Source organism: Haliaeetus leucocephalus, unplaced genomic scaffold (assembly GCF_000737465.1).
Source record: "Haliaeetus leucocephalus isolate CR32 unplaced genomic scaffold, Haliaeetus_leucocephalus-4.0 Scaffold219, whole genome shotgun sequence".
Taxonomy (NCBI): domain Eukaryota; kingdom Metazoa; phylum Chordata; class Aves; order Accipitriformes; family Accipitridae; genus Haliaeetus; species Haliaeetus leucocephalus.
In genome coordinates, this window is record NW_010972655.1 from 315,960 (window position 1) to 327,861 (window position 11,902).

The following is an 11,902-nucleotide window of genomic DNA, read 5'->3' on the forward strand; positions in this document are numbered from 1 at the left end:
CCCCGGCCGTGACGTCGATAGCAGGGGCGGGACCAACACGCGGAAGGGGGTGCGGTGGCGTGCGCGGTTGCCGCGGCAACGGAGCGGGGAGGAGCTTGAGGTGGACACGCCCCATTGGGCGGCCCCACGAGGAGCCCCGCCGCCCGTCACCCAGCCGGCGCCCCGGGATCCCGCAGCCCCCCCCGGCCCCCGCCTCCCCTTCCGGCCACTCACCCGGGCTCCCCCTGTCCTTCCCAGCACCCCGAGGGGCCCTCCGCCCGCTCCCCTCAAGGCCCGTGGGGCCGCGTCCCCCTTTACCACCCCCAGCCGGGACCCGCGGGTCCCAGCCTGCCCCAGGGACCTGGGTGACACCACCCCGGCCCCCCCTGCCTGAGCGGGGCCCTATCCCCACTCTGACCCCGCCCTCTGACCCCGCCCGCCGGAACCGCCGCCGGGGGGGAGACACGGGACGTGCTCCCGAACGGCCCCTTTAACACCTGTCACGTCAGGGAGGCTCCGCCCCCTCTCGTCACCACGGCCCACCCCGCGCGCTCGCTCTCTCTTTCCCCGTTCCAAGATGGCGGCGGCAGCCGGGCGGCACTGAGGTGTTCCCGACGCCCGCAGGTACCGGGGCGGGGTCCGGGCGGGGGGGTCCGCGGCGTCCGGAGCTCCCCGCGCCGCGGGCCTGCCCCTTCCCTTTCTCCGCAGCGCCCTGCCATGCGGCCCGGCCCCCTCGACGCCCCCAGCCGCCCCCGGTGATCCGGGCCCCCCGGTGGTCCGGGCCGGGCCCCGCCATGCTGCGGCGGCTGCTGGAGCGGCCCTGCACGCTGGCCCTGCTGGTCGGCTGCCAGTTCGCCTTCGTCGCCTACTTCTCCCTGGGGGGGTTCCGCAACCTCACCTCCCTCTTCGGCCGCGCCGCCGGGCCCGTCTTCGACTACTCCCGCACCCACGACGTCTACGCCAACCTCAGCCGGCTCCTGCCCCGCCAGCCCGCCCGCCCCGACCCCGCGCAACCCCTGCCCTTCTGCCCCGAGCGATCGCCCTTCCTCGGTGAGTGCGGGGCCGCTGCCAGCAGCCCCGCCCGGGCGCGGGGAAGGGGAGGGTTATGCCCGGCCCTGCCCACGGTGGAGCCGCGAAAGCGGCCGTGGAGGGGGGGGATCCCGGGAGCTGTCGGGGCAGGGACCGGCCACCCTGCCCCAGGGGAAAGAACTCCCCCCAGGGAAAAAAACCACCCCGGGGAAAGAACCGTGTCCCTCCCCCCGCCCTGGGGGAAGAACCGGCCCTGCAGCTGCCAGCCCAGACTGACCAGCTGGGCAGGCAGGGCCCGTTTGGGGAGGCTCCCGAGGTTTGAGGCAGGGGGGAGCGGCCCTGGGGATCTGTGCTCCCCCTCGTGGGTGCTGTCCCCGCCACCCCACGCCAGCCCCCTGCCTCCCCCACGCAGTTGGCCCGCTGACGGTGAGCTTCAGCCGGGTGCACACGCTGGAGCAGATCCAGGCGAAGAACCCGGCGGTGCGGGAGGGCGGCCGGTACCAACCCTCCACCTGTGAGTCCCGGTCCCGCACCGCCATCATCATCCCCCACCGCAACCGTGAGACCCACCTGGGCCACCTGCTCTACTACCTGCACCCCTTCCTGCAGCGTCAGCAGCTCCAGTATGGCATCTATGTCGTGCACCAGGTGAGTCCGGCGGGCGCCGGCGGCTTTGCTGGGCTCGTGCCAAGGGCCGTTGCTGCCAGCCCCCTCTCCCCGCAGGCGGGCAACTCCACCTTCAACCGGGCCAAGCTGCTGAACGTGGGGGTGAAGGAGGCTCTGAAGGACGAGGAGTGGGACTGCCTCTTCCTCCATGATGTCGACCTCATCCCTGAGAATGACCACAACCTCTACATCTGCGACCCCTGGAACCCCAAACACGTCTCCATTGCCATGAATAAATTCGGATATAGGTGGGTGACCACGGCTGGGAGTGAGCTGGGAGTGAGGGGACCGGCCCCGGCCCTGGCTCAGTGTCTGTCCCCCCTCTTGCAGCCTGCCATACCCCCAGTACTTTGGGGGGGTCTCGGCTCTCACCCCTGACCAGTACATGAAGATCAACGGCTTCCCCAATGAGTACTGGGGCTGGGGCGGCGAGGACGATGACATCGCCACCAGGTAGGATGCCACGAGGACCTGCTGGTCTCACCGTCCCCTGTGTTTGTGACCTGCTGGGAGGCACTGGCTGGTCGCCAGGCCCCGGGACACTGTCGCTGCGTAGGAAGAGCACACGGGGGCCATTGCCACCGCACTGGGGGGGGGACACAGGCAGCGTCCCCAAGCCCTGGCACCTTTGGGTGACGCAGTGGCTCATCTGCAGGGTGCGCCTGGCTGGCATGAAGATCGCCCGCCCACCCATCTCCATCGGCCACTACAAGATGGTGAAGCACAAGAGTGACAAAGGCAACGAAGAGAACCCCCACAGGTCAGGGGGCTGGCAAGGGGTGCGGCGGGGGAGGGCCGGTGGGGGGCTCAGCAGTGATGCTCCCCTTCCCTTGTCCCTTCCAGGTTTGACCTGCTGATCCGCACACAGCGGATGTGGACACAGGATGGGATGAACTCCCTCACCTACACACTGCTGGCCAAGCACCTCCACCCCCTCTACACCAACCTCACGGTGGACATCGGGACGGACCCCCGTGCTGGCCGGGGCCGCAGGGGGCCAGTGCCGGGCCACGAGGGGCAGAGGTACCGCAGCAGCACCAGCCTCTTCCGGGAGGAGATGCTGCGTAAGCTGCCCCAGGATGCTGCGGGCTGGGGGGACCAGGGCCTGTCCTTGTCCCCCCGGCTGCCCACAGCCACCGCGCAGCAGCCACTGGAAGGTAATGGCACCCAGGGCAGTGCCAGCCCCCCACCGGCACCGGGGATCACCCAGCACAGCCCTGAGGCTGCCGGGGAGGGCGATGCCCACCTGGGAAGCAGCACTGGTGTGGCTGTGACACAGGAGGAGGGGATGCTGCCTGCCCGTGGGGACAATCAGAGCCTGCCTCAAGGCACCCACTAGCTGCTGGCCACTGTGGGCCCCAGATGGACTCTGTTCGCCACAACCTGGTGCTGGGAAGGGACCCCCGTCATTTGTGGGGTTGGGGACCTGCTGCTGGGCTGGTTGTGCTGTGGCTTTGGTGGAGAGACTGGGGGGAGCAGCGAGCCATGGGGGCAACTGCCTGGAGAGCTGCTGGCCGTGGGGCCGGTGCCTGGTACTAGGGGTCACCCCTGGAAAGGGGTGCAGGGAGAGCTGGGGTCAGGGTGAGCTGGGGCCCCAGGGGCTCGCCTGACTCAGTCTCCCTGCTGGCTATGGGTGCCTGAAGATGGTTGCAAGCTGCGCTACTGGTGCGCGGTTATTTATTCTATTTATGAGCTGCTCCCTGGACCTTTATAAGGGTTTTTCAATTAAAAAAACACTTTGTCCTACTGCCATGGAGCTGCTGTGTGCCAGGAGGGGACGCAGGGACACTGGGGCTCAGCGCAGCTGCCCCAGCAGCTGCCCACCAGCCACTTTGGCACTGGCGATGCAGTCGTTGACGGAGACGCCGGTGTAGGAGGCCCCGATGAGGCTGAGGGGCAGCCGCTGCTCTGCCAGGAAGCGGTTGATGCGCTCTGCAGGGATGGGGGTGGGCAGTGGGCGCCTCTGTGGGGGCCGGGGGACCCCCAGGCCCCGGCCCCCTCTTACCTATGCGCTGCCAGTGGCCCAGCGTGTACTGGGGGATGCAGGCCTGGAGGACAGGGGGGAGCAGCTGGTGAGCCCTGTGAGACCCCCCAGGACCCCCCTAGGCCCCGCTGCCCTGCAGTGCCATCACCCACCTGGTGCACCTTGACGATAGAGCGGGTCGGGGCAGGCTCCAGGCCCAGCTGCTCCCGCACGGCAACCTGTGCCCGCTGCAGCAGCAGTGTCGGTGCCACCGCCACTGGGTCCCCAAAGCTCTGCCCAAACCAGGCGCCTCCCAGCATCACCTATACAGCACTGGCGGCACCGTTAGCCCCACCCAGATCATCCCTGTCCCCCCCACTCCATCCCCAGCTGCTCACCGTCAACCGCACCGAGGTGGCCCCTGTGCCGTCATGCTGGGGGAAGGCCACCGAGTCGTAGACAATGCCCAGGAGGGAGGCGTCCTCGGAGGAGGGCACCAAGTGCCCGAAGCCCTGGGTGGGAGTGGGATGGGGTCACCCGTGGGTTCTGGGGACACCCTTGGGCACCAGGGGACACCTGTGGGCACCGCTCTCACCGTAACGGGCAGCGCGACACCCTCATACTGCAGGTTCACCACGGCCACTGACACCGTTGGGATGTGCCGCAGCTCCTGCGCCAGTGGCTCCGTCTCGGCAGGCAGCACCTCAGCCAGGGCTGGGAGGAGAGGGGACATCATGGGGGGGGGGGGATAATGCTGTCCTCCTCTCCCCTGCCCTGCAGGAACCCCGGCATCTGGGCACCCCAACCCCTACCTGCAGCCGGGAGGGCGCTGACCACATAGTCGGCCATCACAGTGCCGTCTGCCAGGGTGAGCTGGGGGGAAGGAGAGTGGTGGAAGGGGGCAATGGGAAGAGAACCCAGGTGTCCTGGCACCCCCACCACCAGGGCCCTACCTGCCAGCGGCCATCGGGGTGGCGGCGCAGGCGGTGCAGGGGCGCGTGGCAGCGCAGCTCGACACCGCGCGGGTGCAGGAAGGCCGCCAGGGCCTGGGCCAGGCTCTCCATCCCGCCCCGCAGCGACCACTGGCTCCAGCGCTCAGCCCGCGCCCGCTGGCTCAGCCCTGACTCGGCCCCGCGCTCCTTTCCTGCAGGTGACAATGCCGGTGTTCCCTCATGCCATAGTGATGGCATCGGGGTGTTCCCCCATCGTGTCCCTCTGGCCTGGTGCTCACCGGAGCCCAACGCCAGCCCCAGCAGGACGGATCGCCGGCGCCGCTCGGCCTCAAAAAGTGCGGGAAAACAGGAGCGGATGCTCAGCACTCGGCAGTCCCCAGCGAACACGCCCCGGCATAGGCTGTCCACGGCGATGTCGGCCACCTGCATGGACATGGCAGGGTGAGGCCGGTCCCCGCCTGGCCCCTGCTGGGCCCTGATAAGTCCCTGGCGCTATCGCCCCCACGCAGACGCCCACCTCCTGGCCAAAGCGGCGATGCACAAAGGCGTGCACACTCTCGTCAGGCTCTGTCCCGGCTGGTGCCAGCAGGTCCCGCACCCCGCTCCACAGCAGCGCCCGCGAGAATGGGGGCACCGGCCACAGCAGGCCCCTGGGGACACCGAGGGCTCAGGGCAGGGTGGCCCATGGGTGGCACTGGGGTGGCACTGGGGCAGGCACCTACCCTAGGCCTGAGGGCAGCTTGTGCAGGGCCCCGCCAGTGTAGAGGAAGCGATTCCTGGAAGCCGGGTGGTCCCCAGGGACGGGCAGGACGTCACCCTCCAGGCCGAGCTCGGAGACCTGCGGAGACACAGGCAGGACGGGGCGGGGGACGGGCACGGCAGAGGCCACAGGACCTGCCCTGGGGCAGCCTCAACCGGACCCTGGCACCCATGCAAGGACCCCCAGGCCCCAGCACCCACACAGGGACCCCCTCCAGACCCCCAGCACCCTGGACCAACCCAGGGACACCGCAAGACCCTAGCACCCACCCAGAGACCTTCTGGCACCCTTGCACCCTGCACCAGGGTCCCTCTGGACCACTGCACCCTGGGACCCCTGAGCCCTTGTGCCCCCAGGGACCTAAAACACCCACCCAGGGGCCCTCCCCCAGACCCGAGCACCCACCCAGGGACACCCCCCCCCGAACTCCAGCACCCTGGAGCTGGACCATCAGAGGGGCCCTCCAGACGCCGGCACCCACCCAAGGACCCCTGACCCCAGCCCCCTGCCCAAGAGACCCCCCCCCAAAGCCCCCGCACCCCGAACCAAGCCCCAGGCCCCCCCTACCATGTGGAGGGTGTCGGTGCCCACCACCCCGGCGGGGCGGATGCCCCTGGGCCCGTGCTCGAACACGGCCCCGTCGGCAGTGCGGGTGCTCTGCAGCCACCCCCCCAGGCGGGCGCTGGCCTCCAGCAGCAGCACCTGGGGACACCGCGGTCACCCTGGGGACACCACAGCCGCCCCGGGGACACCGCGGCTGGGGATGCCGGCCCCCCCCGGGGGACAGCCCGGCCCCCGCGGGCTCGGGCCCGGGCCCGGGCTCACCTTGGGCGGGCGGGGGCCGCGGGCCAGGTGGTAGCAGGCGGCCAGGCCGCTGATGCCGCCCCCAACGACGGCCACGGTCGGCGGCATGAGGGACCTGGGCCGGGCGGGTCAGCGGGGGGGGCGAGGCCGTGCTGAGCGCCAGGACACCGACACCCCCGGCCCCGGCCCCTCCCGCCCGCACCTCTCCCGGCGCCCGGGCCGAGCAGGCCCCGCCCCTTCTCCGCGAGTGATGAGGGAGAGGGCGGGGCTAACGACGCGGTGTGCCAATGGCACGACCCCGTTCCCTGACGGACAGGCGCGGGGACCAGGCGTCGGCCCGCTACGGCGGCCGGGCAGGGCCATGCGGCGGCGCGGAACGGCCGGCAAGGCGCCCCGCTAGCGGTGACCTACGCCCCGCCCCGCCCGACAAGCCCCGCCCACGCGCTCGATAACCCGCCCCTCCAGCAATGAGCCCCCGCCCCCGCAGCTCACCCGCCCATCAGCTCTAGGCCCTCCCTTCCTGTAACAGACCCCGCCCCACCTGCTACTAGCCACGCCCCCCAAAGCCCACCCCGGACCCCACGGCAAGCCCCGCCTCTCCGCCATTAGCCACGCCCCCGTGCATTAAACCCCGCCCTTGAAGCCGAGCCACCCCACCGGTTCTAAACCCCCAACAGTCCTGCCCCTCCGCTCTTGCCCCGCCCCTCTGACTATAACCCCGCCCCCTGCCTCCAGTCCCGCCCCTCACACACTCCCCCTCCCCAAGCAGAGCACCCAGCCCCAACCTTTCACACCACCGGACTTGGGCTTTTTGGTTTTTTTTTTAGTAAATTTATTCACAAAAGCCCCGCCCGGGGCAGCGTGGGCTGCGGCCCCCCGCCCTCCGCCCACACCCCGCCACAGGGGGCTGGGGGGCTGCAGCCTGGGCCCCGGGAGGCAGCAGCCCCCTGCCCCGAGAGGCTGGGGGGGCCAGGGCGGCTCAGGGCCTCCTGCCGGGGGGCTCCTCCAGCTCGTAGAAGAGGACGTAGCCCTCGCTGGACGGCACCTGGTTCTCGCTGATGGGCGAGACGCTGCGGCGGCACCCTCAGCCCACGCCCGACCCGGCTGGGCAGGGGGGGGCGTAGGGCCCGGGCAAGGCGGGGGGGGGGTGGGGGGCACCTACCGGGAGTCGTTGTAGACACGCCAGCCAGCCGGGTCCCGGCAGAAGGCGGTGTAGTGGCCGTAGTGGACGCTGCCCGAGTGGTTGCAGAGGGCATAGAGGCTGTAGACAGGGCTGCCTGCGATGGGAGGCCAAGCTCAGCGCTGCCCCGGGGGATTGGCACCGCCCCACACCACCTGCCCCCCAACGCGCCTCACCCGCCTTCTCGCTGGCGAACTCCCGCAGGTTGAGCTGCTGCAGGGGGAAGTCCACGAAGACGGAGCACTTCTTGATGGAGTAGCGGGTAGTGGAGAACCGATTCAGGTCTGGGCAGCGTCAAGGAAAACGTGACCCCGAGCAGCCAGAGGGATGGCACCCCGTTCCTGGGGATGTCCTCCCACCCCTCTCCGCGAGCACCAGCAGCTCCGGGGGTCCCAGCCCTCTCCCCTGGTCCCCCACCCTCCAGTCCCCAAAGGATACGGAGCACCAGGATGCGGGGGAAGCGCTGGATGGTCAGCTTCTTTGTGCTCCGCGTCCGCTGCCGGCACTTGTCGCAGACCTGCCGGCGGCATGGCCTTGGTGAGAGGGGGCTGGAGGTGCTGAGCTGGGGGTGCTGAGCCGCCAGCCCCACCCTCTTACTGGGGCATTCTCTGAGTCCAGCTCCTCCTCCTTGGTGAAGAGGCTGAAGCAGTCATGGAGCGAGACCTTCCCACCGGCAAAGCTTTTCTGCAGGGGTAGAGGGTCAGGTGAGGGGCCAGGGGGTGGCTGGGGGGGGACAGGCGTGGCCGGGGGGCTCCGCCCCATCCCTACCTTTGGGATGGGCAGGGAGAGATCACAGAAGACCTCAAAGGTGGTGGAACGGTAGCCACACGCCTGGCACTTGAGGCAGCTCTTCAGCTGTCCCACGAAGAGGTCTGGGGGTGAGGAGGGGTGTGAAGCCAGGTGGAGAGGGGCACCCTGAGGGGTTTAGGCGTCTGGGGGGAGTCATCCCCACCCGGCAGCACTCACCCACGATCTTGCTGTCCTCCCTCTCCAGGTATCGCTTCCACATCTGGTTGGCGCGTTCGTCGTCACTGCGGGGAAAGGTGGTGAGTTGGGCTGCGTCCCTGCGGCTGGGGCTCACCCCCCTCCCCAGGACCCCTCTCCCCCTCACCTCAGTGTCTCAGGGTCCTCCAGCGCAGGGGTCCGCCGGGCATCTGAGAGGATGCTGGGGGTCCTGCGGCCCTTGCGGTTGATCTCCACGTGCAGCCGGTCCATGAAGAACTTGAGGAACTCCTGCGCATCCTGCTGGCTGTGGAGGGATAGACCCATCGCGCCTACTGCTGCTCTCAGCCCCCCAGGAGGCTGGGGAGCTGCCAGGGGCCCCCTGGGGCAGGGGGGGCAAAGCCTCACCTGTATCCAGTGAAAGAAGGGACATATTTCTGAAAGATGGCCTTGAAGCGCCCAGGGTTGACAGCCTCGGAGGAGTCGGGGTGCCAGAGGGCAGCAATGACGTCGGCAAAGGCTGTGGGGACAGGGGACATGCCGGGTGTCAGTGCCAGCAGGGTTTATATAAGACGTGGGGGGGGTGATTAGTTGCGGAGGGCTCCCGTCCCACCTTCGGTAAGCTCCTGGGGGGCACGGGTGCCAGGGGGCTGCTCCTGCTGGAAGTCCCGGCGCAGGCAGTAGTCCCGCAGCGGCTTGGTGCTGCTCAGGCACTGCAGCACAGCGTTCATGAAGCACTGCCGAGAGAATGGTGGGGATGTGGTGATGCCCTGCAGGGGGGAGCCACCAAGCCTTGGTGTGTCCTCCACTGTCCCTCATGCCCTTGACCGCACCCTGCTGCACTGCAGGGACCCCCAAGGGGCTAGGGGATCTCCAGGGACGTGCCAGCCCCGGCAGGAGGGAACTGCTTTGTTAGAGCCACTGCAAGCCCAGGGGGACCCCGGGTCCCTTAAGTACCCCAGGACATAGGGACAAGAGGGCTTGGGGGACGCGGGCACTTACCGTGTTGCCCAGGTTCCTGAGGCCGACGTGGCCTGAGCCCAGCAGCAGGGTGTGATGGGTCTGTGGGGACACAAAGGGACAGGAGTGAGACCCGTCCCCACACAACAAACGCCTCCAGCCGCCCCTCGGCTTCCTATGGACAGACAGATGGACAGCCCCCCAGCCACAGAGGCTTCACCTCGCTGCTGACGAGCAGCAGCCCCATGACAGCCGTGTGCACCACCGACTCAGAGATGTCAGTGCCACGGCCCTGCAGCTCCCGCTTGGTAACCAGGGTGCGGTGCAGCTTGCGCGGCAGCTCCACCAGCGTGGCTCCCTGCAGCCCTGGCATGGCTGTGGCACTGCCTGGGTGCCAGGACGGGACTGCGGCACCAGCGTTGCCGGGCCCCCTCTGCCTCTCTAAGCCACAGCTCATTAGCTGATCCGATTTCCCCCGGCTATTCTGGGCCTTGCTGGAGGCTCATCTCGGGGGGATTAATTAGCGGGAGAGCCACCTCAGGGACAGTGGGTGCCCAGAGAACGGGGAGCAGAGGCAAACACACCCGCCTGCCTTGCGCCATGCCGGTGAGGTGCAGGAGAGCAGTGCAGGGAGCAGGGCAGCCCGGTGGGGCCGGGGACACGCCTCATGCTGCTGGTGCCAGATGCGCTGCAGGGGCCAAGCCATGTCCCCGTCCCCCACCGGTGCAGGCCCAGCCCCGGGATTTCAGGGCACCTAATCCGCACACGTGTCCCAGGGCGAGCGGAGCACAGGGCCTGGCTGCTCCACGGGAAGAAGGTGGATGCGGAAACAGGCACGGTACTGGCCAGCCCCCAGCACCCCCGGAGCCGAGGGGACTCGACCCTTTCGCAGCAGGGGTCCCCCAGGAGGAACGCAGCAGGGAGAGGTGAGACCGGCACCACTGTGCCACCCCAGTGGTGTCACCAACCCCGATGGGAACAAATCTGCTGCCCCCCGACAGGGTGCAACTTGGGGGCCAGGGCCTGTCCCACCAGTGGGACAAATCCCAAGGCTCTTACAGCTGCTGTCTTCTCCTCGGTCCTGCCAGCTGCCGGGGCTCTGCCCAGGGCAGGGCTGCCGGGCACCAGAACGTTGGGGCTGTGGGCGCATGGGGTGTCAGGGGCAGTACGAGTCCTCGGGCAGCCCTCGGGCCGAACAGAGAGCAGCGGGGCGGTGGGCTTCCCGTCCAGCCCCGGGGAGACGTTGACCCTTCGGAGAGAGGAGCTCCTCCTGAGCGCCAGCGAGCCGGCGCTCAGCTGGTGGCCACAGTCCCTCAGCACCAGCCGGCTCAGCACTGCTGCCACGTCCTCAGCACGGCCACCACCGCTGCCCTGGCTCAGGTCTCCAATGCTGATGGATTTGGAGCGGGCCAGGTTGCTCCGCCGGCGCTCTGCTTCACGCCCCGCCAGTGAGGCCCCGGCAGGCAGGGAGAAAGAGGTGCTGCCCGGCACGGCGCCCGCCTGCGGAGAGCCGGGCACCCGCACTGCATGGTCTGCTTTCACAGGCCCCCGCCGGCATGCCGAGCCACGGAGAGCCTCCCCGCGTTTCGAGGCCCGACCTCGGTCCAGCTCCAACTTCTTGCTGCGGTCGTCCAGCGGGCCAGGCCGGGGTGGCAGAAGGCGAAGCTTGGGGGCTGGGGAGAGCCCGTTGGCAGCGGCGGAGGCCAGGGTGGCAGCATGGCGCTCCTGGCTCAGGGCCCGGTGCCCGCTGGGCAGCTTGGCAGCAGCCTTGGGCTGGGAGGTGACAACGGTGTGGTCCCTGGCCCGGCCGACACGGTGCTCCGAGGCTTGGGGCATCGTGGGGACGGTCGAGAGTGGAGCCCTGTGGGGAGAGGGACTGGGCTGATGCCGGCGGCGCCGGGACGGTGTGCAGGGGCACCAGGGTGCGCACCCACCTCTCTTTCCGCACCTCCTCCCGCCAGCACCACTCACAGCCCTCCGCAGCGAGTGGCTGGCCGGAGAGTCCCATTGGCAGGGGCCCTGCGGCACAAGGAGAGATGCTCTGGGTCACCAGATGGTACTGGGAGACAGCACGGCCCCAGTGAGACCCCACAGCCCCCTTTGCCCAGCTGCCATGGCACCAGCGGGAGGTGAGCGCTGTCCCGCGCTCCCCGAGACGGCAAGTGAATCACAGGTGCTTGGCACCACCGGGAGCGGGTTCCTCCCACCTGCCCACTCCAGGCTTTGCCGAAACACCGCTCAGAGTGCCCAGGCAACGAGGCAAGGTGAGGCAGCCATCTCCTGGTTCCTGCTCCATGGGGGCACCCGGCACCACGGGGGTGCAGGCCCCACACAGAGGCTGCCGGCACTTGACGCACCCTGGGAAGGGGCTCGGCAGCGATGGCTGTCCCCGGAGAGCGGCTGGAGCGGCTCTGGGGGGAGGGCTCGATCCCGGTGGGCCCTTGCCGGCTCGGATCCAGCAGGCAGGGAGGGAGGGACGGCGTTCCCGCTGCGGGTGCAGCGCCGGCGGGGGATGATGGCCGCGGTGCAGCCGTGGGGGCTGTTGGCACGGCGAGAGCCCCGAGCCCTCAGCTTGCCGGCCGGAGCGAAGGGCCCCGCGGGGTCGGCCGTGCCGACGGCAAAGGCCTCCGTTCCCCTCCCCGCCCGTCCCGTGCTCCGGGGACCCC

At 69.5% G+C, this 11,902-nt stretch overlaps 4 protein-coding genes across 4 annotated transcripts in view; 1 reads left to right on the top strand and 3 right to left on the bottom strand.

Moving 5' to 3' along the window:
- The window catches only part of LOC104831382 (probable palmitoyltransferase ZDHHC21), a 3,216-nt gene extending 2,441 nt beyond the window's left edge, over positions 1–775 (bottom strand). Inside the window, exon 1 of the mRNA XM_010566931.1 lies at positions 513–775. Coding sequence (XP_010565233.1) covers positions 513–775 — 263 coding nt within the window. The remainder of the gene's footprint in view (positions 1–512) is intronic.
- Positions 774–3,030, top strand: B4GALT3 (UDP-Gal:betaGlcNAc beta 1,4- galactosyltransferase, polypeptide 3). The gene is made up of 6 exons (XM_010566882.1): positions 774–1,029; positions 1,421–1,656; positions 1,732–1,922; positions 2,005–2,127; positions 2,330–2,434; positions 2,518–3,030. Exons 1-6 carry the CDS (start codon positions 774–776, stop codon positions 3,011–3,013), a joined length of 1,407 nt encoding a protein of 468 aa, XP_010565184.1. The 3' UTR covers positions 3,014–3,030.
- A 423-nt stretch (positions 3,031–3,453) lies between these two features.
- On the bottom strand, positions 3,454–6,332 carry PPOX (protoporphyrinogen oxidase). Its single transcript, XM_010566881.1, has 12 exons — positions 6,176–6,332; positions 5,918–6,052; positions 5,313–5,428; positions 5,108–5,240; positions 4,869–5,013; positions 4,591–4,781; positions 4,450–4,510; positions 4,233–4,351; positions 4,036–4,149; positions 3,811–3,960; positions 3,680–3,722; positions 3,454–3,606 (listed from the first exon to the last, which is right to left on the bottom strand). The coding sequence occupies exons 1-12, from the start codon at positions 6,260–6,262 to the stop codon at positions 3,470–3,472; spliced, it is 1,431 nt and encodes a 476-aa protein (XP_010565183.1). The 5' UTR covers positions 6,263–6,332; the 3' UTR covers positions 3,454–3,469.
- A 767-nt stretch (positions 6,333–7,099) lies between these two features.
- On the bottom strand, positions 7,100–11,365 carry USP21 (ubiquitin specific peptidase 21). Its single transcript, XM_010566884.1, has 13 exons — positions 11,171–11,365; positions 10,296–11,097; positions 9,279–9,338; positions 8,890–9,013; positions 8,685–8,796; positions 8,446–8,583; positions 8,301–8,365; positions 8,103–8,206; positions 7,932–8,018; positions 7,773–7,851; positions 7,511–7,618; positions 7,317–7,431; positions 7,100–7,224 (listed from the first exon to the last, which is right to left on the bottom strand). The coding sequence occupies exons 1-13, from the start codon at positions 11,242–11,244 to the stop codon at positions 7,134–7,136; spliced, it is 1,959 nt and encodes a 652-aa protein (XP_010565186.1). The 5' UTR covers positions 11,245–11,365; the 3' UTR covers positions 7,100–7,133.
- Between the last annotated feature and the right edge of the window lie 537 nt (positions 11,366–11,902).